The 23,364-nt window shown below is 39.0% G+C and overlaps 1 protein-coding gene across 1 annotated transcript in view; it reads right to left on the reverse strand.

Annotated features, from left to right (window-relative positions):
• The window catches only part of ANXA5 (annexin A5), a 37,550-nt gene that overhangs the window by 10,739 nt on the left and 3,447 nt on the right, over positions 1-23,364 (reverse strand). The window contains exons 3-6 of the mRNA XM_063108227.1: positions 6,852-6,936; positions 5,565-5,659; positions 4,000-4,113; positions 2,827-2,917 (exon numbers count right to left, since the gene is read on the reverse strand). Of these exons, the coding sequence (XP_062964297.1) occupies positions 2,827-2,917; positions 4,000-4,113; positions 5,565-5,659; positions 6,852-6,936 (385 nt within the window). The remainder of the gene's footprint in view (positions 1-2,826; positions 2,918-3,999; positions 4,114-5,564; positions 5,660-6,851; positions 6,937-23,364) is intronic.

The following is a 23,364-nucleotide window of genomic DNA, read 5'->3' on the forward strand; positions in this document are numbered from 1 at the left end:
TGAGTTTTCTTTCTTTGGGCATGGCCATCCTTCCCCTAATAAGACGCTGTTCCTCTGTTGCAAGTAAAGTTAACTCTGAGAGACAACAATATCTTGAAATATGCCCCCTCCTACCTCTATTTCCAGCTGTTCAACATAAGGTCATGGGAAAGGAAACAACTAGGATCTTCAGGAGTCTATGAGCCCTTTTCACTAACCCTCAAACAGCTGCTATTAAAGGAAAGAAGGGGGGCTGGCTGGTTAGCTCAGTTGGTTAGGGTGTGGTGCTGACAACACCAGGGTCCAGGGTTTGATCACTGTACCGTCCAGCTGCCAAAAATAAATGAATGAATGAATGGAGGTATTCCTCTAAAGTATTTAAATATTTAATCATTACTTGAAAGCAGGCAAACTTTAAAAGCCTGACAGTTCTATTTTAAAAGATCCAAAAGAGTTACAAGTTTATTTCAACCAGTTACCCAACTACAAAACACTGTAGGAATCTTTGATTCCTTAACGTTCCTCCTTTCTCTGATTTATCCTCCTCACACCTCTGATCAATCTAGGTTGGGCCATAATTACTAAATACCTAGCTTATCTGCCCACATATATAGCTACTTAATCAGCTGCTGATTCAAATCTCCTTCCTCCTACGATTGTTCCTTCAACACTTCATTACCCATTCAAAAACTTACAATGCCTTTGATTCAAGTCCAAATTCCCAATCCAGTCATGCAAAAACATCTATAACCTAGCCTTGTTCAATTTATCTCTCATAATGGACATGCCCACATCCTCTATGATAGTCAGGCTCTCTTTGTTCCTTCAATATAGTCTCCTCAGTCCAGTTACCATGCCATTGAAGACAGTGGGTACCCTGACCAAAAATGCATTCTCCACTACCCACCTAGTCTTTTTGTTTCCCAGACTTATTGAGCTATAAGGGACAAATAAAAATTGTATATATTTAAGGTGTAAAGTTGTATATATTCACAACATGATGTTTTGATATACATATACATTGTGAAATGATTACCACAAAAGCTAATTAGCATATCCATCACCTCACAGTTTTTGTTGCTGTGGTGATGAGAACATTTGAGATCTACTCTCTTAGCAAATTTCAGGTATACAATACAGTACTTTTAATATAGTCACGAAGCTGTACATTAGATCTTTAGAACTTATTCATCCTGCCTGACTGAAACTTTGTACCCCTTGACCAATATCTCTCCATCTCTTTCTCCCTTCCACCCACTTTCTCCCTAACTCCTTCCTCCACAGCCCCTAGCAACCACCATTCTACTCTCCGGTTCTATAAATTCAACTCTTAGATTTCACATAAGAGTGATTTCAGGCAGTATTTGCCTTTCTGTGTCTGGCTTATTTTACTTAATATCCTCCAGGTTCATCCATGTTGTTGCAAATGATAGGATTTTCTTCTTTAAGGATGAATATTCCACTGTGTGTGTATGTGTATATACCCTATTTTCTTTACCCATTCATCTCATCAATAGAGCCTGAATGAACCTACCCAGCCTTGAAACTCTGCTGAGTGTCTCATTTGTACCATTAAGCCTCCCCTAATATCTACAGCTATGATGACCTCTCCCCTCTGAATGCATTCTTGCATTAAACATTTTTGATATTTGACTTTAGTTTGAAGTTTACTATCCTTTAACTATAGCAGGGGTTCTAAATCATGTCACTCCTAAATAAACTGCATGCAAATTCCGTGAGGACAGGAACTTTGTTGTGCACATATTTTGTGTCATTCATGACAGCCAGTATACTGCCAGACACATGGCCAGTGTTCAATGACATGGCTGAGAAGGATGGACCATACATGGTTATTGTCCCAAGGTACTCCATTTGTCATCCAGTAGCACAAAGGTTCACTCATTGATGTCAACATACCCAGGAAGAGATCTTTGAATATAACATCAAATAAAGCTCCAAGGTAAGACATTTAGCACTTCTGCGTTAGTGGTCAGGACCTACCCAACTACTGAAAAAGGAGCAGGAAAGAGAGATCCAGCACATCAGAAATGTAATTACTTAATTTCTCTAAATTTCACACTGTTCTGAGTTGTTTGGTTAGCAAAGTCGCTTCTACAACTAACAAGCTAATGCCAAAATAGAGACCCATTTTCCTACCTAAAGGCACTAGGCTCTTGACTGAGCTGACAACCTGCATAATCTGGACCTCCAGTCAGGCAGGAAAAAGAGTCTGCTACAAGAGATATGACCAGGAAAGAAGAACTCTATTTTTTTTTTTTATTACTTTTTAATTTCATTTTCTTAATTCCACTCACAGGATATAATTCAGATTGGAATACAGATTTTTTTTTCCCACAAAACATTAAGGCACACCAAAAAGAAAAATCAAAATGCAAAGCATCATAGCTCAAACAACAGATATTTACTCAAACGTTTTACCAACTGTGTTTTGTAAAAGGGTTTAGGTTTCTTTTCCCAGGTTCTAAAAGTGGCTTTTAGATAATCTTAACTTCTACAACTGAATTCACTTAAAGGAAAAAAAAAAAGAATACATAATTTAAAGTTAACATAAAAGAAAGACAACCTGTATATCCCTACAGTAGTTGCAAATCCTATGCAAAAGTAAATTCCATCATCACTCAGTAGCTTCTTATAAACCACTAAAACAGTTGTGTGTAAAAAGGCAATTTTTTCCTTACTGAAAGAGGAAAATAGCAGCTTATTCATTCATTCACTCAACAATCATGTATTATCTGCCTCCTATATCTACGAAAGACTCCATTCATGTCAGAGAAATGAAAGAAGTAACAGTGAAGATGAAGGCAAAATGTAGTTTGGGACATTTACCTTCTTCATAAACTTGTTTTATGGCTCTTAGTTCTTCAGGTGTCCTTGAAGCAATAATTTCTGTAAGTACTTTTTCATTTGTCCCAGCTCCCTGTTTGAAGATTTATTTTTAATAGAGAAAACATGTCAGTAAGATTAAAACTGAGGTTATTTTCCCAGAATAGATATTACCCAAATTGCATAATTACATAAATATTATCCAACATAAAATGGACATCTTTGTATACAAGTTCTATTAGTTACAGAAATAACAAATTTCAAATTAATTTTCTCCCCAAAGAAGATTTTCTTTTTTTTGTCTAATGAAAAGCATTTATCATATGTATGTGTGTATATAGGTATAGATATATATATAACAGGTTATATAAATTTGTAACTAGGAATTTGATCAGTCACTTCTAGTTAAAAGTAAAACATTCTAATGAAACATGAAATAATTTTTCTAAAAGGCTGAAATAGTAAAAATGAAAACTTTACACAAATTTACTTGGAGGAACACTAATACTTAAACAACCTGTATCTCAAAAAATAAACCCCTGTTCCCAAGTTAAGTTCCCTATGAAGGCACAGGGAAATTCTGCATCAAAGGCAATAAATCTAGCATGCCTTAATTATTAGGAACTGGGTCAATATAAAAGATCTGGGACTTGTTGTCTGGATTTTTAAAATTTTTAGTTGGTTTCGCTTTTTCTGCTTACAAAAGTCATACCTACACCAATAAATTAGAAGATGCAAGCAACAATACAGCTAAAAAAAATCTTTATCTGGAAAATTCTCTCTGAAGCTTTACTTTTTAGCCTAAATTCATAGACATTATTGTTCCCTATTCAGGCAACTTTCTATTTAAAAAAAAATAAATTACCTCATCTGCAACATTTTTTAAATACTTCTCAAAATTAGAAGGCAGGCATGAAAATAAAGTATAAAACACTACAAAAATATTAAAATTTTAAATAGCCAGTATTGAGTTTAGTGTACAAAAAGATTAAATAACACACTTGTAATTTTCTCCCTCCTTTACTTCTTATTGTCTCTGTTTTGTCTTCCAACCAATCCTCATTGAAATAAGTCAAACAAATTTTTTTACATATAACAAACAAGAGGAAGTAATTACCAAAACAAAATAATATTATTAATGAGAGAAATGTTCATTTCACTTGTCACAACTTTTACCTTAAGAGCATGCTTCAGTTCATAGGCGTCATACAGCCGAGAGGGTTTCATCAGAGCCACAATTAATTTCTCAAACTTTCCAGTCAGTTCTGATTTCAGGTCATCCAGAAGATCCTAACTCACACAAAATACAAATTTGTTAAGCAGATAGAAATTTTAAGGAGATTCTTAAATATGCTCTAGTGAATTCTTTATGTTGCTGTCTCCAAGTAGAAGGCACATGAGCTGCATAAAACCCCGTAGCCCTGAATAATGTACTTCTAACATCTGACCTAAAGCTTAAGCTGAAGCAAAGCCACTTATGCATCAAGGTATCGATTTTTAAAACATGTTTTTCTTCACTTCAAGAATTGAAAAAAAAAAAGAATACCTTTAAAAGTGGGTAAAAATATTTTATTTTAAAAGTACTGTTCTGAGAAACATATGTATCTTCCAAAACATTCCCAATATAATTGTAAGTGCATTTTTACAAAGGTCAAAATTTAGCCTATCAAACCTAAACATTTTTTTCTTTTTTCTCAATATCTAATTACATTCTAATACAAAATAGATTATAGTCATTATTATGCTCCTGACTACTGAGAGACATGGGGAAATTACTATAGGGAAATTGTGTATATAATTATGAAAATAAAAACAGTATTTCCTACCTACTTCAGTTTTATCCCATCTGACAACTAGAAATGGCATTTAGAATACTTTCTTTTTTGGTTTTACATTTGTTTCTCAATGAAATGAAAAATTTTCAGAATAACAACACCATACCTAAGTTTTTCATGTATGCACTAATTCATTTAGTAACAAACTTAAATTTTTTTTTCTTTTTTTTTTTTTTTAAGATGACCAGTAAGGGAATCTTAACCCTTTGGTGTTGTCAGCACCACGCTCTCCCAAGTGAGCTCACCGGCCATCCCTATATAGGGATCCGAACCCATAGCCTTGGTGTTATCAGCACCACACTCTCCCAAGGGAGCCATGGGCCAGCCCTACAAACTTAAATTTTTTTACTTCAAATTTCTAATCAAATAACAGCATTTAAATCAATTAATTAAAAGTTCAGTTCTTAAGATCACTACAAAAGAAGCAAAGACTGTGACTGTGTCATAAGAAAACATATCACAGGGCTGGCCAATTAGCTCACTTGGTTAGGGCACAGCCTTGTAACAACCAGGTCCAGGTTTCAGTTCCCCATACTGGCCAGTCACCAAAAAAAAAAGAAAGAAAGAAAGAAAAAGAAAGAAAACATACCGTAATATAGGCTTACACCTAGAAAATGAATAATGAGACAATCCTGAGTGGGAAGCATAGAAGAAGAGGGGCAGTTATCACCATGGTACTTTTTGGCACCTCTACAGCATTAAGCCAAGAAAAACAATTATGTGAGGGTAAGTCGGGAAGCTTTGTCTACCAACAGCTGATAATTTAGAGGAAGGTGGAAAAGAAAAATGTGGAGAAGTCAGAATCACAAAATAAATGATGTTTACAAAAGAATATTAGTATATTTCAAACTGGTCTTAAACTCATAGCTGCTCTCACATTCTAACTGGGATGAAGTACGGTCTTACCCTGCCAAACAGAGTTTTAAAAGCCGCAGCAATTTCCTGGCGCTGAGTGTTACTTCGGGATGTCAACAGAGTCAGGATGCTCTCCTCATCGGTGCCTGCAATTTACGGTTCACAATTACAACTCGGCCCCACTGCCCACTCTCTCAATAACCTTTCCAACCAGCACCCAGTCACTATTTCCTCACATCTATGAGAATATAAAAATACTTTATCTGTTTTAGTGCATGATTTATTAAAATTATAAAATTTAGAATATATGTAATGCTTTATTTCTAATATATACTACCCCCCACTCCTGATGTATTGTGGAGCAGGTAGAAAGGTACTCCTGACTTTTTAAAAACTGAGTACACCTAGTTTTTCACACAACAAATATCTACGCAAATAACAGCTATTCACGAGGCACAAAGTGCTGGATGTTAAGGGGATTGAGAGAAGAAAAAGACATAGACTCTGGCATCAAATTACCAACAATGCAGAGTGGAAAATATAAAAACACACAAATAAATGTGAGCTAAGGCAGATTATGGCAATGCCACAGGAGAGATCCAGGTGTTAAATGAGGTTCAAAGGAGGGTCTCCTAGCTGATAGGAGGCAGAAGGGAGTTTTGGGGAAAGCATCATAGAGAAGCTGACACCCAAAACAGTCTTCAAAGACAGAAGGACTGTGAAAGGCAGTGATGGAAGGAAAAAGGACAGGCTTTTGGAATGAAGAGAAAAGCTTAGCAGGAGGAAAATATATGCATAACAGATAACCCAGCCTGGTTGAGCAGAAAACACACCAAGGAGGAATGGAAGAGGCATCTGAAAAGGAGGGCCAGGTGTACTACAGAAGGCCTCAGCAGGTCAGAATATACAGGGACACGAATGCAGAAGGGGCCTGAGCACAGGGAGATCAGTACACATGGAAATCCTTGAGATGAGAGGTTTTGGGGAAAGAGAAGAGTGTCCTGTGTAAGAGACTCACATATAGAGACCTGGATGTCTGATTGGGCAGAGGGGAACAGAGCTGCCCACTCTCAGGGAGGGTGACAAACTCAGTCAGCCACCACACAGGTCAAGCTGACCAGCTCCAAGGCACAGAGGCTGGACTTAATAGCCTGTTCAGCTCCAAAGACTGAACGTCAGGGATGACCCCTAGTATTATTTTGTTGTCTTAGTATATCTTTTCTCCTATAAGTTTCAGATCAGTATTCTAAAATTAATCTTACTGTAATCAATGACTTGTTGTTTGGAAAAACAAACATCATATTTTTTTTTTTATAACAAAAAGGAGGCTGAACTTACCCAGGCCTTTCATGGCCTTCCGAAGAGTTTCTGCATCAGCCCGCTCATCAAAGCCAGGGAAGTCAGTCACAGTGCCTTTGAGAGCCTAAGACAGAAAACACGGTGGTATTACTCATAGTCTGACTAATATGTCAAAGCAAATAACATAAACATAAGCCACTTGCTATCTATCGTATTCAGTCTTCAAATAAATTTACCATTTGATAAGATTTGTGACCCCATTTGAAATGGGAAATGGACCATTTACAATGTGGGTTAGCAGGACCAATTCAGAGTATGAGCTACCCTGACCCATGTGCAGTACTACCAGTGGGAAAGCTGGCTCCCTCTCCCCCTGGGCATCGTCCTGTGATAACACCCCATGAGCACTACTTGGTTCACAGAGGGCACTTCCTTGCAGGGCTCCTTCCCATTAAGTCTCCACTTTGATCTAGGAGCATGCTAAGCCTGCATTAAACCTTGACACTCTGCTCTAAGTGCTCAACTCTAAGCAATGCTCTTACTACATACCTTTTCATCTAAGTCCTGTTTCCGCATACCTACCTAGGGATTTAAAGATAACCCAGCAAAGCCTGAAAAGATATTTGGTAGTTCATGTTCCAGTAGAACAAAAATCTTTGAATTTAGAACTTTATAAAGGTGTATTGAAAGACATTCTTTATACAGCTTCCTATTATACATTAATCAAAATTTGATAATAATAATTTATTAATAATTAATATTCTGATTTTAACATTTAACATTTCAAAAATTTTGCAATAAATAGATCCTTAGAGTCATAAGGCTTTAATAATACTGAGTCATAAATTTTTATTTTATGATAAAGGGAAGCTCCCAGACTTTACCTTAACCAATAAATGTGTTTAAATTCCCTCAAAACTCCTATACCATCGAAAACTAAGAAACAAAAAGCTAAAAGGAGGGAAGGGTTGAGAAAATGTAGTCTGTTTTACAATCATGTGTGTTTTATTATGAATGCACAGAAGTTCAATTCCCTACAGGGGAAAAATTTCTTTTCTACCTCATCCTCCAATTGCTGAACATGCCAACAATATCATAATACCAATCAAATATTTAAAGATGACAATAGAGAAAAATAGCCATGGGGGAGAACTCCCACAGGACAGTGCCAAAGGTTAGCTCAGTGACCCTCTCTCTTTAGTGGCACCTGATAGATCATGCTCCCTGAAAAAGTAGCACTCATGGATCCAGGAGACAGTGACACTCTCTCCTTGACCAAACTTTTGACAAGCTCCTCTGAGTCCTCCACCTCATGAGGCCTCATCCTTGAGCCTCTTCTGCCTGCCTAACCCAGTTGTAGCAAGAATCCTGCTAAGTTGGTTTAGGGAGGATACTTCCCCTCTTGATATCTGATCACCCTCTGTTATGGACTGAGTGTTTTTATCTTTCCATAATTCACATGTTCAAGCCCTACCTGCAATGTGATGTTATTAGTTGGTAGGGCCTTTGGGAGATAATTAGGATTAGATGAAGTCATGACAGCAGGGCCCCCATGATGGGATTAGTGTCTTTGTAAGAGTCCCCAAAGAGCTTGCATCTCTCTGCTCTCTACCATGTGAGGATACAACAAGAAAGCAGCAGTCTACACCCAAGAAGAGGGCCCTCACCAGAACCCAACCATGCTGTCACCCTGACCCTGGACTTCCAGCCTCCAGAACTGTGAGAAATAAATTGTTGTTGTTTATAATTTACCAAATCTATAGCATTCTCTTCTGGCAGCCCAAACAGATTAAGATAATTGATCAAGGGCCAGCCCGTGGCTCACTCAGGAGAGTGTAGTGCTGACAACACCAAGTCAAGGGCTAAGACCCCCTTACTGGTCATCTTTAAAAAAAATAATAATAATAATTGATCAATATTTGATTAATTTCCTCATCCTCCACCCTTGACATTTGATCATCCTGGCCTGTCTTCAGCAGGAATCCTGTTAAGTCACTTTAGCAAGAATCTACAAAACCTGATATCTCCTCTTAGTAATTTTCCATTCACTGACCTCCTAACTCTGTTCATTGGCTATAAATCCCCAGTTGTCTTTGCTGTGTTCAGAACTGAGTCTGATCTCTCTCTCCTATTGGGATTAGTCATGACCTGTATTGCAGTGGTCTTGAATAAAATCTTCCTTACCATGTTAATAAGTGTCAATAATTTTTTCTTTAACAGTGATCCCTCCTCTTGCTCAAAGAGAGAAGAGACATTCTTTCCTCCGAATAGAGTCAGCTATGAGAGAAATTATAGGAAAACCTGGCCTCCTGAAACTACTCGTGGCCTTAACTCCTTAGGGCAACTGTTATAATCACGAGGCCAAACCAACACAATCCAAGAGAAGGAGGGGTGTTTCCCGCATAGATGTCCCAGCCCCTGACTGCTGACTGATGGCAGTTTTCATTCCCTCTGTCCCTCAGCTAAACGAAGGACTGTGGCCAGCTAGGAAAAGGAGAGGGAGTAAGTCTCTCTCCCTCTGTCTCACAGAGAAGTCATGAAACTAAGCCAGAGCTACACATTCTACCAAATGGGAGATCTGCACACAGCCAGGCTAGTCTCCATTTCCACCCAACCCGAGGAGCACAGAAGCATAAAGAGCAATAAATTCCCTTAGTTCTATAGCTTGAGGCATATAAAACTGAATGGTTGAATACTGGCAATTTCATACGATTCAATTAAAAGGATCTACAGGGTAGGAGAGAAATTGATAAGATTTATTTAAGAAGATGGTCCTTCAAAATTAGCACAGGTTAAGAAAGTTCTTTCTCACAGATCAAACAGCAATTTCTGTTTAGTGGGACCACTTCAAATTGATTATGAAGACACCATATATATTACTGTAAAAATGAATAAATACCACAAATCCTCTTAAAGTGAGAACTTAAGACTGACTGCCATTGCAGCTATTTATTCATTCACTCAACAACCATTTTTTGAATGCCTTCTATGTGCCAAGTATTATATCAATCACCAGGGAAAAGTCAGGATTCCTAAAGTCAAATAGAAAGTGACAGAAATATAAATAATCAAGTGCAGTTGAGTATGCACTCCCAGAGGCTGGATCAGAGTAATGGGAGCACATAAAGGGGGACTGAGTTGGAAAGAGAAGAAATTGGGGGGAAAAAAAAAAAAAAAAAGTCTTGAAAATTGCCTGTAAATTTGCCAGGCAGGTTCAAGAAATCAGAGAAGTGTAGGAGGGTAATCAGTCCCTGCTTATCCATGGTTTTGCTTTCTGTTGTTACACTTGCCCACAGTCAATCAGGTCCTGAAAATATTAAACGGGAAATTCCAGAAATAAACAACTCATAAGTTTCAAATTGTGCTCCGTTCTGAGTAACAATATTAAACCTCTCTGCATCCTGCTCCATCCTGCCTGTGACGTGAATCCTCCCTTTGTCCAGCATCTGCACGCTGTATCCGCTCCCTGCCTGTTAGTCACTTAGTAGCGTCTCGGTTATCAGATTGCAGTGCTTGTGTTCAAGTAACCCCTACTTTAATAATAGCCCCAAAACACAAGAGTGATGCTGGCAATTCAGATATGCCAAGGAGAAGCCATAAAGTGGTTCCTTTTACGTGAAAAGGTGAAAGTTCTCAGTAAGGGAAGGAAAAAATCGTAGGCTGATGTTGCTAAGAGCTACATAAGAACAAATCTTCTGTGAAATGGTGGAAAAAAAAAAAAGAAATTCACGTTAGTTTGGCTGTCACACCTCAGACTGCAAAAGTTCTAGCCACACTGCATGATAAATGCTTAATTAAGATGGAAAAGGCACTAAATTTGTGGGTGGAAGACATGAACAGAAACTGTTCTGATGGACGTAATTGATTCAGTACTATCCCTGCTGTCAAGTATCCACTGAGAGTCTTGGAATGTATCTCCCATGGATAAGTGGGGGACGGGTGTATTTTTTAGCATGCATAAAAACACGAAAGAATGAAATGACCTGGTGCTTTGAATAAAAGGTTAAGTATTTCAGCAGAATGGAACAAGCAGTAAGGTTGAATAGAAAAACAAACAAGGGGAAGGCCGTAGTGGGGTGAGGGGGGGACACAAAAGCCATGTTTAAAAGTGCAGACTTCATCCTGTAGGTAACAGGAAAGCCATTGGAGGGCATTCAAGCAGAGAAGAACTCCAACTCTGCACAGTAATATGATCCTGGCCGCAGTGGAGACAATGGAATTGACTGTGCAAGAGTGGAGACAGGAAGACTGTTTAAAAACTACTAACACTGCTGGCCAGTTAGCTCATTTGGTTAGAGCATGGTGTTATAACACCAAGGTCAAGGGTTCAGATCCCCTTAACAACCAGTCACAAAAAAATAAATAAATAAAACTACTAACACAAAAATAAGTGAGGAAGCGCTGATCAAAGGCAGGCACAGTGGAAAATGGAAAGGAAAACACAAACAGGAACAGGAGCCAGGGCAGAAAGGAACTATTTAGGATGTTTCCATTTTTGGGTGAAGAGTAGGATGTCTGGTTTCACATTCCTCCATAGTAGTTATATTGAAAGAGAAGAAGGCTTGTGAATTATCGGCATACATAGGTGGTGGCTGGAGCTGCAAAAGGGGGCCACCACGCAAAGCAATATCAATGGGGTGGAAAGAAGAGCCAAAGGAGAAGGGAAGAGAAAGTGACCCACAATCAGAATGGCAGCTAACATCTGCTGAGTGTAGCAATGTGCGAGGCATTGTGCTCAGAGCTTCACATGGATCATCTAAGTGAAACCCCACTTTACAGATGTAGAAACATACCAGCTTAGAAAGGTTTAGAGTCACCCAAGTGATCAGCAAGCAAACGTAGCAGAGCTAGGACACAGAACCCAAGCTATGGGACTGTGCCTCCTGGGCTCTTAATTGTGATGCTATACTGCCTCTCAAAGACAAAAAGAAAGTCCAAAGAGAGTGATGGCATGGAAGCCAAAGGAAAGTAATATTCCAAGAGGAAAGGAATATTCCAGTGTCCAATACCACAGGGAAATCAAGTGAGAGGTAAGACTGAAAGGGTCCACTGGATTTGGTGAGATCTTTGGTGGCAATAAAAGTCTGGGAGTAAGACACTCAGGAGTGAAAAGAAAGGCAGACCGTCTCAATGAAACCCCATTTTACAAACAAGTTTGTTAAAAACTTCTTTTAAAAGCATACACACACACACAAAGACTTGATCCAGTTTACAGGCTATGAATAAACTGCTAGTAGAGAGAGAGGCTAAAAAGAAGAGGTTAAAAACAGAAGAAACAGAAGGGATTTGTCATAAAGAAAAATGATATCTGACCCCAGAGACTGAAGGAAACGAGGTAAAAGACGAAAGGAAGAGAAATGTCCTCAAAAATCTCAGGCAATAGCTATGAAGAAGAAATAACTGCTAGCCATATTTTTGAGAGCTTTCTAGAAATAGCAAAATGCTTTTGCTACATTCTATACTTAATCACAGTCACACGCCAAAGCTAAGCAAAGCCACGTAGCGGTATTAAGGGACTAGATGTGAGTCACAGACATGAGTCATAAGGGCAGAACCCTGTTTGGACATCCTGCCCAAACCCCACCACCGCCCACGCAAAACAGTCTGCAAATGTGACTGTAAATGACTCATTCAAGAGGGTTTCCCCTGCTTCTTGGAGTCCCCACATTTTACCCAGGTTAACTCTAAGTAGTTACTGTTCTCTTCATGCATCCTCAGTTTATCCTCAATTCCCTTCATCCCCTACCACCAATGCCTCACCAAGAGAATTATTATATATTCTTAGACAATACTTGGCCAAAACACATAATTCACTCTTAATGCTCACCTTCAAAAATATCCATTCTTTAGCTCTATAGTTCTGTTAGCTTTTTTCCCCCTCTAGATTTAAAGAGTTCTTTACCCTCAAAGAGTATGTATGCCAAAATAAAATTTATAAAATTAACCAAAAAACGAGTGAACAGTTGCTTTTCAAATTTAAAGATGAGATATATCCATCTGTCTGAAACATTTTAAATAAAGCTTTTCTGAAGGCACAGAAGACCAAACTCTTTTTTAGTTTGTCTTCCAGTTCTTTGCAATCAATACTTAATCAAAGACCCACCCAACATTCCACATAATACTAAGGGCCAGAAATCATGAAGCAAACCACTATTAGCTGAGTAACTGCTAAACAGCTGTACAGTGATTTTCAGGTATGGTTCTTCAGAAGCCCATGTTTCCAAAGGTCTCAGGGGCCACCTGGAAAGGTGGGGAGATGGGAAGATTACATGTGCAGTCAGAGCAGTTCAGGTCTTACTTAATGCATATACTAGAACCCTATTAATACTTTCTATGATAATGGGTCCCACTGATAAGGAAAAAAAATTTTTTTAAATCACTGTATGAAGAAAGAAAGGAGATGAGCAAGAAAAGAGGGAAAAGTCAGTGCGACATAATTATGCTCTGAGCTGTCAAATAAAATAAATATGAGGAAAAAAAATTAGAACCTCCAAGAAAACTGAGATATACAAGCACATCAGGGCTCAGAGACAAGATCTCAACCCGAATCTTTACCCTTGCTCCAATCCCATCAGAAAAGGTGAATGTTATAGTTCAAAGCCTTAAACTCGGAAGAGTTTCAAGATGGCGGTGGCTGCGGCGGTTGGCACGGAGTAGCTGAGGTGGAAAAGGCGGCCACTGGGCCTCAGGCAGCCGGGAAACTTGTGGACATTCCTCTTGCCATATCTTAAGGGAGGACCGCTGCTGGTGGCTGGTCGTAGGGGGTGACCACCACTTTGCCCTCGGCAGGAGAGGCTGCCTCATTTACAGGCAACAGCTTTGAAGTGTGGAGCAGGAAAAGAACTGTTTCTTAGCTGCAAAAGCGAGTCTCTAAACAGGGAACACGGCGCCAGGGCTGCTGTGGATGCAGACAGGATCCCGGAGGCTGGGGCTGCGCTGAAGGCGGCCAGCCACCCTATTCAGGATTTGAGGTTTCAGGCCGGCATTAAAGAAGATTCCTGGGAGCGCCCGAGCCGCGCCGCGACTGAACAGCCCGAGGCGGCAGCGGCCGAGAACGGGGACGGCGCCAAACCAGAGACAGAGAGTGAGCGCCCGACCTGGCACAACCCTGTGAGTGACCCCCTGGCCCAGCTCTGTTCGGGGGGATTACACCCACCCGGCTCCCACCTGCATCACCGGGCCACTCACCACCCCGGGGCTGCCTCCATTTTCCCAGGTGCTGGCAGCTCTGCCCGGCTCGGCCGTCACTGAGCCTTCCCGCTTGCTTGGCCCAGCGTGGGGCTTTCCAGAACCTGCGGGCCGGCCTCCCCTCCCACTCCCTCCGTGGTACTCTGGCGGGTTGGTGGCATGGGGTGTCCCCGGCCAGTGTCGGGAGGGCAAGGAAGTACGGGCGGGCCGACTGTCACTCCACCACACCCTGGACTCCGGCCCTCAGTAAACTTCCTGTTACTGGGAGGCAGTTACCATCTCTGTGGCCACCAGTTCGGAAAAAAGCCTAACCAATTTCTGGTTGGGAATAGTGTGGTAGGATTGTTCCCAGGTCCGCTTGAACCTGCCGGAGAGCAGGCTGCAGGTGGGCGCTAGACTCGGTTTATACTGGGGGGATACAAAGGTGAACAAGTCCCGAGAAAGATCTACACAGTGCTACAAAGGCACCCAGAGCGACTGGTCGTTTCTGCCTAGCAGAAACCTGGTAGACTTCCTGGGCAAGGCGGTGCCGAGCAGGGTCTTGAAGGCCCAGCTGATAGACGAGGGTTTCAGAAGACACGCCCCAGCCCAGCACAGTGTGCACAGAGTGGGGAGACGTGCGGCCAGGGAGGCGGACACTCGACAGAAACCACACACCCTGTGGGGTCGCCACTGCACTATCCAACAGCCTGGGCCAGAGCACAAGGAAAAGGGAGAAGTCCTGCACAGGAAGTGAAAGCTCAACAGAGATCACACACCCTGTGGTACGTGATCCACCAGCCCAGCAGAGTCCAAGCAGACCAGACAGGTGGCTCCCTGGAGAAGCCCAAGACCCGAGGCAACCACACACACAAGGCACTAGAGGCCAACTGAGCAGTCACGGCGGGAGCCATACCAAATTGGCAACCACAGCAACATCCTAGTTATTCATTAGTCTCAAACCGGTGGACTGTGAAACCCCCTGCCACAATGAATAAACACCAAAAAAAAGATACCAGAAATAGAAAAAATCAAGAAAGTACACCACCAAAAGTTAATAAATCTCAAACTCTAAATCCTATAGAACAAGAAGCCCTTGAAATGACTGACAAGGAATTTCGAGTGATAATTCTAAGGAAACTGAATGAGTTACAAGAAAACACAGCTAGACATCATGATGAAATGAGGAAAAGTATACAGGATCTGAAAGAGGAAATATACAAGGAAATCAATGTCCTGAAAAAAAATGTAGCAGAACTTGCTGAACTGAAGAAGTTATTCAGCGAAATAAAAAACACAACGGAGAGTTTAACCAGCAGGCTTGTCGAAGTTGAAGAGAGAACCTCTGAACTTGAAGATGGGCTGTTTGAAATAACACAAGCAGACAAAAAGAAAGAAAAAAGAATTAAGGACATGGAAGAAAATCTGAGAGAGATATCAGACAACCTCAAGCGCTCAAATATCCGAGTCATGGGTATTCCAGAAGGGGAGGAAAATGGAGATTCCATTGAAAACATATTCAACAAAATAGTGGCAGAAAACTTCCCAGGTATAGGAAAACTCACAGATCTTCAGATCCAGGAAGCTCAACGATCTCCAAACGTATTCAACCCAAAAAGGCCTTCTCCAAGACATGTCATAGTCAAATTGGCAAAACTCAGAGACAAAGAGAGAATCTTAAAAGCTGCAAGAGAGAAGCGTCAAATCACCTATAAGGGAGCCCCAATCAGGCTAACATCAGACTTTTCATCACAAACCCTAAAAGCTAGAAAGGAATGGGATGATATTTTCAAAATACTAAAAGACAAAGATTGCCAGCCAAGAATACTCTACCCTGCAAGGCTATCCTTCTGAAATGAAAGGCAAATAGTCTATTTCTCAGACAAACAAAAACTGCGGGAGTTCACTACCACACGACCACCCTTACAAGAAATCCTCAAGGGAGTACTGGGTTTGGTTCCTGAAAAATAACTACTACTGCCATAAAAACCCAAGAAAAATCAATACCCACTAGTATAATAAAAATGGCATTCATGAAGAGAAAACAAGCTAACAAAAATGCTATCTACAACCTAAGGAACCAACAAACACAGAAAACAAACAGTAAATCAGAAAGCAAGGAACAAAAGACACCTAAGACAACCAAACAACCAATAAAATGCTAGGAATAAATCAACACCTTTCAATAACAACCCTTAATGTAAAAGGCTTAAATTCCCCAATCAAAAGACACAGACTGGCTGACTGGATCAAAAAGGAGGACCCAACTATATGCTGCCTACAAGAGACCCACCTCACCCATAAAGATTCACACAGACTAAGAGTGAAAGGATGGAAAAAGATTTACCATGCAAACAGAAAAGAAAAACGAGCTGGAGTAGCTATTCTTATATCTGACAAAATAGACTTTAAACTAAAAACCATAAAAAGAGACAATGAGGGACACTACATAATGATAAAAGGACTGATCCATCAATAAGACATAACAATCATAAATATGTACGCACCCAATGTTGGAGCAGCCAGATTTATAAAACAAACTCTATTAGACCTAAAGAAGGAAATAGACACTAATACCATAATAGCAGGGGACCTGAACACCCCACTGTCAATATTAGACAGATCATCTAGGCAAAGAATCAGTAGAGAAACACAAGATCTAAATAAGACTCTAGACCATTTGGAATTAGCAGATATCTACAGAACATTCCACCCAACAACCTCGGAATATTCATTCTTCTCATCAGCACATGGATCATTCTCCAGGATAAATCACATATTAGGTCACAAATCAAGTCTCACTAAATTCAAAAAAATTGGAATTATCCCATGTATCTTCTCAGACCACAATGGATTAAAACTAGAAATTAATAACAAACGAAACTCTGGAAACTATACAAACACATGGAAATTAAACAGCATTCTACTTAATGACATATGGGTCCAAGAAGAAATCAAGCAGGAAATCAAAAAATTTATTGAAACTAATGAAAACAATGATACATCATACCAAAACCTGTGGGATACTGCAAAAGCAGTATTGAGGGGGAAATTTATTGCATTAAACGCTCACTTCAGAAGAATGGAAAGATGGCAAGTGAACAACCTAACACTTCACCTTAAAGAACTAGAAAAACAAGAACAATACAAACCTAAAGTTAGCAGACGGAAAGAAATCATTAAGATCAGAGCAGAACTGAATAAAATTGAAAACCAAAAAACAATTCAAAAGATCAACGAATCAAAAAGTTGGTTTTTTGAAAAGATAAATAAAATTGACAAACCATTAGCATGGCTAACAAAAAAAAGAAGAGAGAAGACTCAAATAACAAAAATTAGAAATGAAAAAGGCGATATTACAACTGATTCATCTGAAATACAAGGAATCATTCGAGACTACTATAAACAACTATACGCCAACAAATTTGAAAATCTGGAGGAAATGGATAAATTTCTGGACACACACAAGCTCCCAAAACTGAACCGTGAAGACGTAGAAAATTTGAACAGACCAATAACAATAAAGGAGATTGAAGCTGTTATCAGAAGGCTCCCAACAAAGAAAAGCCCAGGACCAGATGGATTCACAGCAGAATTTTACCAAACATTCAAAGAGGAATTGACACCGATTCTTTACAAACTATTCCAAAAGATTGAAACGGACGCAAATCTCCCAAACTCATTCTATGAAGCAAACATCATCCTGATACCAAAACCAGGTAAAGATATAACCAAAAAAGAAAACTACAGGCCGATATCCTTGATGAATATAGATGCAAAAATCCTCACTAAAATACTAGCAAACAGAATACAGCAACACATACGAAAAATTATTCATCACGATCAAGTGGGATTCATCCCAGGGATGCAAGGTTGGTTCAACATACGCAAATCAATAATTGTGATACACCATATTAATAAACTCAAACACCAGGACCATATGATCATCTCTATAGATGCTGAAAAAGCATTTGATAAAGTTCAGCACTCATTCTTGACGAAGACCCTCTATAAGTTAGGTATAGAGCGAAAGTATCTCAACATAATTAAAGCCATATATGCCAAACCCACTGCCAATATCATCCTGAATGGGGAAAAGCTGAAAGCTTTTCCTTTAAGAACAGGAACTAGACAAGGATGCCCACTCTCACCACTCCTATTCAACATAGTGTTGGAAGTACTAGCCAGAGCAATCAGAGAAGAGAAGGAAATAAAGGGCATCCAGATTGGAAAAGATGAAGTCAAACTGTCCCTGTTTGCAGATGACATGATCCTATATATCGAACAGCCTAAAACTCTACAAAAAAACTGCTGGAATTGATAAATGATTTCAGCACAGTAGCAGGATACAAAATCAACACACAAAAATCAGTAGCATTTCTTTTCTCCAATAGTGAACATGCAGAACGAGAAATCAAGAAAGCCTGCCCATTTACAACAGCCACCAAAAAAATAAAATACTTAGGAATTGAGTTAGCCAAGGAGGTGAAAAATCTCTATAATGAGAACTACAAACCACTGCTGAGAGAAATTAGAGAGGATACAAGAAGATGGAACGATATCCCATGCTCTTGGATTGGAAGAATCAACATAGTGAAAATGTCCATACTACCCAAAGTGATATACAAATTCAATGCAATCCCCATCAAAATTCCAAAGACATTTTTCTCAGAAATGGAAAAAACTATCCAGTCATTTATATGGAACAATAAAAGACCACGCATAGCCAAAGCAATGCTGAGCAAAAAAAATAAAGCTGGAGGCATAACACTACCTGACTTTAAGCTATACTACAAAGGTATAATAACCAAAACAGTATGGTACTGGCATAAAAACAGACACACTGACCAATGGAATAGAATAGAGAATCCAGAAATCAACCCACACACTTAATGCCATCTGATCTTTGACAAAGGCACCAAGCCTATTCACTGGGGAAGGGACTGCCTCTTCAGCAAATGGTGCTGGGATAACTGGATATCCATATGCAGGAGAATGAAACTAGACCCATACCTCTCACCGTATACTAAAATCAACTCAAAATGGATTAAGGATTTAAATATACACCCTGAAACAATAAAACTTCTTCAAGAAAACATAGGAGAAACACTTCAGGAAATAGGACTGGACACAGACTTCATGAATATGACCCCAAAAGCACGGGCAACCAAAGGAAAAATAAACAAATGGGATTATATCAAACTAAAAAGCTTCTGCACAGCAAAAGAAACAATTAACAGAGTTAAAAGACAAGCAACAGAGTGGGAGAAAATATTTGCAAAATATACATCTGACAAAGGATTAATATCCAGAATATATGAGGAACTCAAACAACTTTACAAGAAGAAAACAAGCAACCCAATTAAAAAATGGGCAAAAGAGCTAAGTAGGCATTTCTCTAAGGAAGATATACAAATGGCCAACAGACATATGAAAAAATGCTCAACATCACTCAGCATCCGGCAAATGCAAATCAAAACCGCACTGAGATACCATCTAACCCCAGTTAGGATGGCTAAAATCCAAAAGACTCTGAACGATAAATGCTGGCGAGGTTGCGGAGAAAAAGGAACTCTCATACATTGTTGGTGGGACTGCAAAATGGTGCAGCCTCTATGGAAAATGGTATGGAGGTTCCTCAAACAATTGCAGATAGATCTACCATACGACCCAGCTATCCCACTGTTGGGAATATACCCAGAGGAATGGAAATCATCAAGTCGAAGGTATACCTGTTCCCCAATGTTCATCACAGCACTCTTTACAATAGCCAAGAGTTGGAACCAGCCCAAATGTCCATCATCAGATGAGTGGATACGGAAAATGTGGTACATCTACACAATGGAATACTAGTCAGCTATAAAAACGAATGAAATACTGCCATTTGCAACAACATGGATGGACCTCGAGAGAATTATATTAAGTGAAACAAGTCAGGCACAGAAAGAGAAATACCACATGTTCTCACTTATTGGTGGGAGCTAAAAATTAATATATAAATTCACACACACACACACACGCACACACACACATACAAAACCGGGCGGGGGGAAGAAGATATAACAACCACAATTACTTGAAGTTGATACGACAAGCAAACAGAAAGGACATTGTTGGGGGGGAGTGGGGGAGGGAGAAGGGAGGGAGGTTTTGGTGATGGGGAGCAATAATCAGCCAAAATGTATATCGACAAAATAAAATTTAAAAATAAATAAAATTTAAAAATGAAATGAAATGAAATGAAATAAAATGAAATGAAATAAAATAAAATAAAATAAAATAAAATAAAATAAAATAAAATAAAATAAAATAAAATAAAATAAAATAAAATAAAATAAAATAAAATACTAAAAAAAAAAAAAGCCTTAAACTAGAACTGACCTATTGCCTACTTTCCCATAACTTCCTTCCCTTTCATACTCCTTACTTGTTTTTGCTTCTTTCCATTTTGTCTAACTATCCTACTATGTCTGACCTCTTTCTTAAAATCAAATGTAAGAGGGAAAACTGTAAAACAGTTTAAGTTATTTGCACAGTGGTAGAAAAGAAGTTTTTGATAACAAATAAAGATTTGTATGATTTAAATCTCTATTGTATATTTCTTGAACACTGTGTATTTAATGTTGTATGCTTCTTTAGCCTCCCTGCCAGTATAATGTCTTCCCTTGGGAAATAAAGGGAAATGTTAAAGGAAATATTGATGGAAAGTTAAATTGTGTGTTGTTAAAAGTTGCCTAAGCATAATGGTGATGCCCTGAGTCAGTCAAAGAGGGCAGGTGGCATTAGCACCCCCATGAGTTTGCATTTGAGTTGAGGGGAGAGTGTCCTATTTTACCTAATTTTTCAAGTGGGCATTCTGTGACCAGCACTCAAAAAGCTGTATCACTAACCAACTCATTCACACCAGTGCTTCAGAAAATAATCAAATTCATAATTTCTCATATTAGAGAGTTCACATGGATTCTCAACTTTATTTCCTTTTATAACTAAACAAAAAACAAATCTAATGAATAAGGCTGATCCTAGGCAAAGGTAGGAAATAAGTTCACTTCAAATCCTTTTTAGTGGGTAGGAAGAGATCAGTAATAAACAAATGGACCTATATAGATAAAAGAGGATTCAGAGATCATATACACCCTGTGTTTCCTAGATAATGCCACCTAAATATTTTATAAGGAACTCAAACAAATTTACTTCTGTCTCTTCCCCATTTCAAATCTGCATTCTTTTCTCAAAAAAACCAAAAAACACAATCAACCACTGTCAAGCAAGCCAGTCACTTTGACCCTTACCCGACCCTTTATCAGCAACCACCACCACACTCATGCATTAAATTTGCCCACTCTCTCCCAGAGACCCCTCCTATCTAAAGTCCCAGCCACTGCCTAGTTTAAGCCTTTGAGGTCTCACTGGGACTACTGCAACAGATTCCTAAGTGGTCTTCCAATATCCAGCTTCCCTCTCCTCTCCCTCAACTCTCACCCCACCACCCCACTTCAGCAGCCCCCAGAAATGCAACCATCACATTGGCACCAGGGAAATCTTTGTTAAATACAAATCTGACCATGGCACAGTCCAACTAACAACTCTTTGACAGCCTTCAGTTACCTATAAAATGGTTCATATTCTTTAGCTCTGGCTTTTGCCTACCTATCTGGCATCCCTTTCCAAGACAGGATTCAATTTCCCCATCTTACTGCAGTTTCACTCCAGCAATATCTTACTACCTGCAATTCCTGCTCACGCCAAACTCTTCTACACCCCTAAGCATTTACATGTGCTGTTGTTCCCTCTACCTATAATGCCTTCCCTCCTTTGTCCCATACAATTAATGCCAGCTAAGTAACCTCAACTTCTTCTTCTGTGAAGCAGAGATAGTAATACTTATTTCCAAAACTGTATTATGAGCACTAAACAATGCATACAAAGGACTTGGCAATGCATCAATTATATCATAAATCTTAGTCCCATTTCCCATTTTTTCCCCATTTATAATAATACTTGGCATATACATGAGAATGCAAAAGCTCATACATTCGTGAATGCATACACAAATGGAAAATAAAGAGAACAGTTAGGATATAGTGTCCAAAGAAATGAAGCCAACTGGAATATATATTCCTCCCAATTAATTAACTGCTCAATTGAAACATTATGTGAACTACTAGATTAAAAGGCTGGGTCCAAAAACCAAAGCAAAGGTCTTAGGAGCACTAACTAACAACAACAAAAAAACCCAACTAATGCATTTGTTGAAATTTTAGAATAGTACAAAGGTTATGTGGATAAAATTTATTTCAGAAATGGATCTATGATGTAAAAATACTGTTACGTTTCTACCATTTTGAACTTCTAAGTTGTTAAAAGAAGAAAACTTCAGACAGCCCATCTCCCACCTCTAACTAGCTTGGTCACCTGTGTAGGTCTTCCAAAGGGCACTGGATACCAGATAAGGGAATCAGGGTTGGCTGAATGCCAGTGAATTGCTCAGTGGCTTGCAAAGCAGCCAAGCAGTTTTGGGTCTAGTTCTTTCCAAGCATCCAAAGTGAAGACGAGAGTCAAAAGAATCAAGAACTGACAGAGACTAACTCAGAACAGCACAAATCATGGATAAACAGATAACCCTGATCTAAGATCCCAAGAGTAAGTCATCAGCTACAGAGAGATTAGACCTTAAAAGTGAATGGCATGAAAAGACGCAATCAATATCTGTCAGCTCCTCTGGAATGAGCCTCATCTCAAATTTATTTACTTATCTTGATCCTGCTTGCTCTGCACGGGACTCTGTAAGTTGTTTTAGCACAGTAACTTCAAACCAACCTAAAAACTTTCTAATCAAATTTTGTACAGTTTAAATATATATCATGGAGATAACTCTGATGTTCAAGAAGTTTCCAGTAAACAATTAGGTAGTCTAGTTTTGCATTCATGCCATTTCTACTGCCCTGAATATATTAACTCTCTATAAACAACATTATAGATAAAACTAAGTTCAGACTGCCCAAAATCTAATTTCTAAAGTTTGATTATCTTAAAAATAAAAGATAAAGTTTTAAATTGATTTAAAATGTACTAAATGGATCACTCATCTATGAAATACAACCAATTCTTGCCAAACCAAAGAATATAAGCTCATGTACTTTTAATTACTCAAATAGAGTATCTATGAAATAAGTCAGTTAGCTAAACAGTGGGATGAAAAACCTGCATGAGCAAATCAAGCAATGAAAGAGGAATAGCTCAGAACTCAATTTAAGAAATCCAACCCCAAATATGGTAACTCTAATTGAGGAAATGACACTAAGACCTTGTGAAAAATTCATATTTATATAATCAGAAGTTAATCATAAAAAGAAAAAGATAAAAGGATTCAAAACTATTTTAC

The sequence above is a fragment of the Cynocephalus volans genome, chromosome 9 (assembly GCF_027409185.1).
Source record: "Cynocephalus volans isolate mCynVol1 chromosome 9, mCynVol1.pri, whole genome shotgun sequence".
In the NCBI taxonomy this organism is placed as follows: Eukaryota; Metazoa; Chordata; class Mammalia; order Dermoptera; family Cynocephalidae; genus Cynocephalus; species Cynocephalus volans.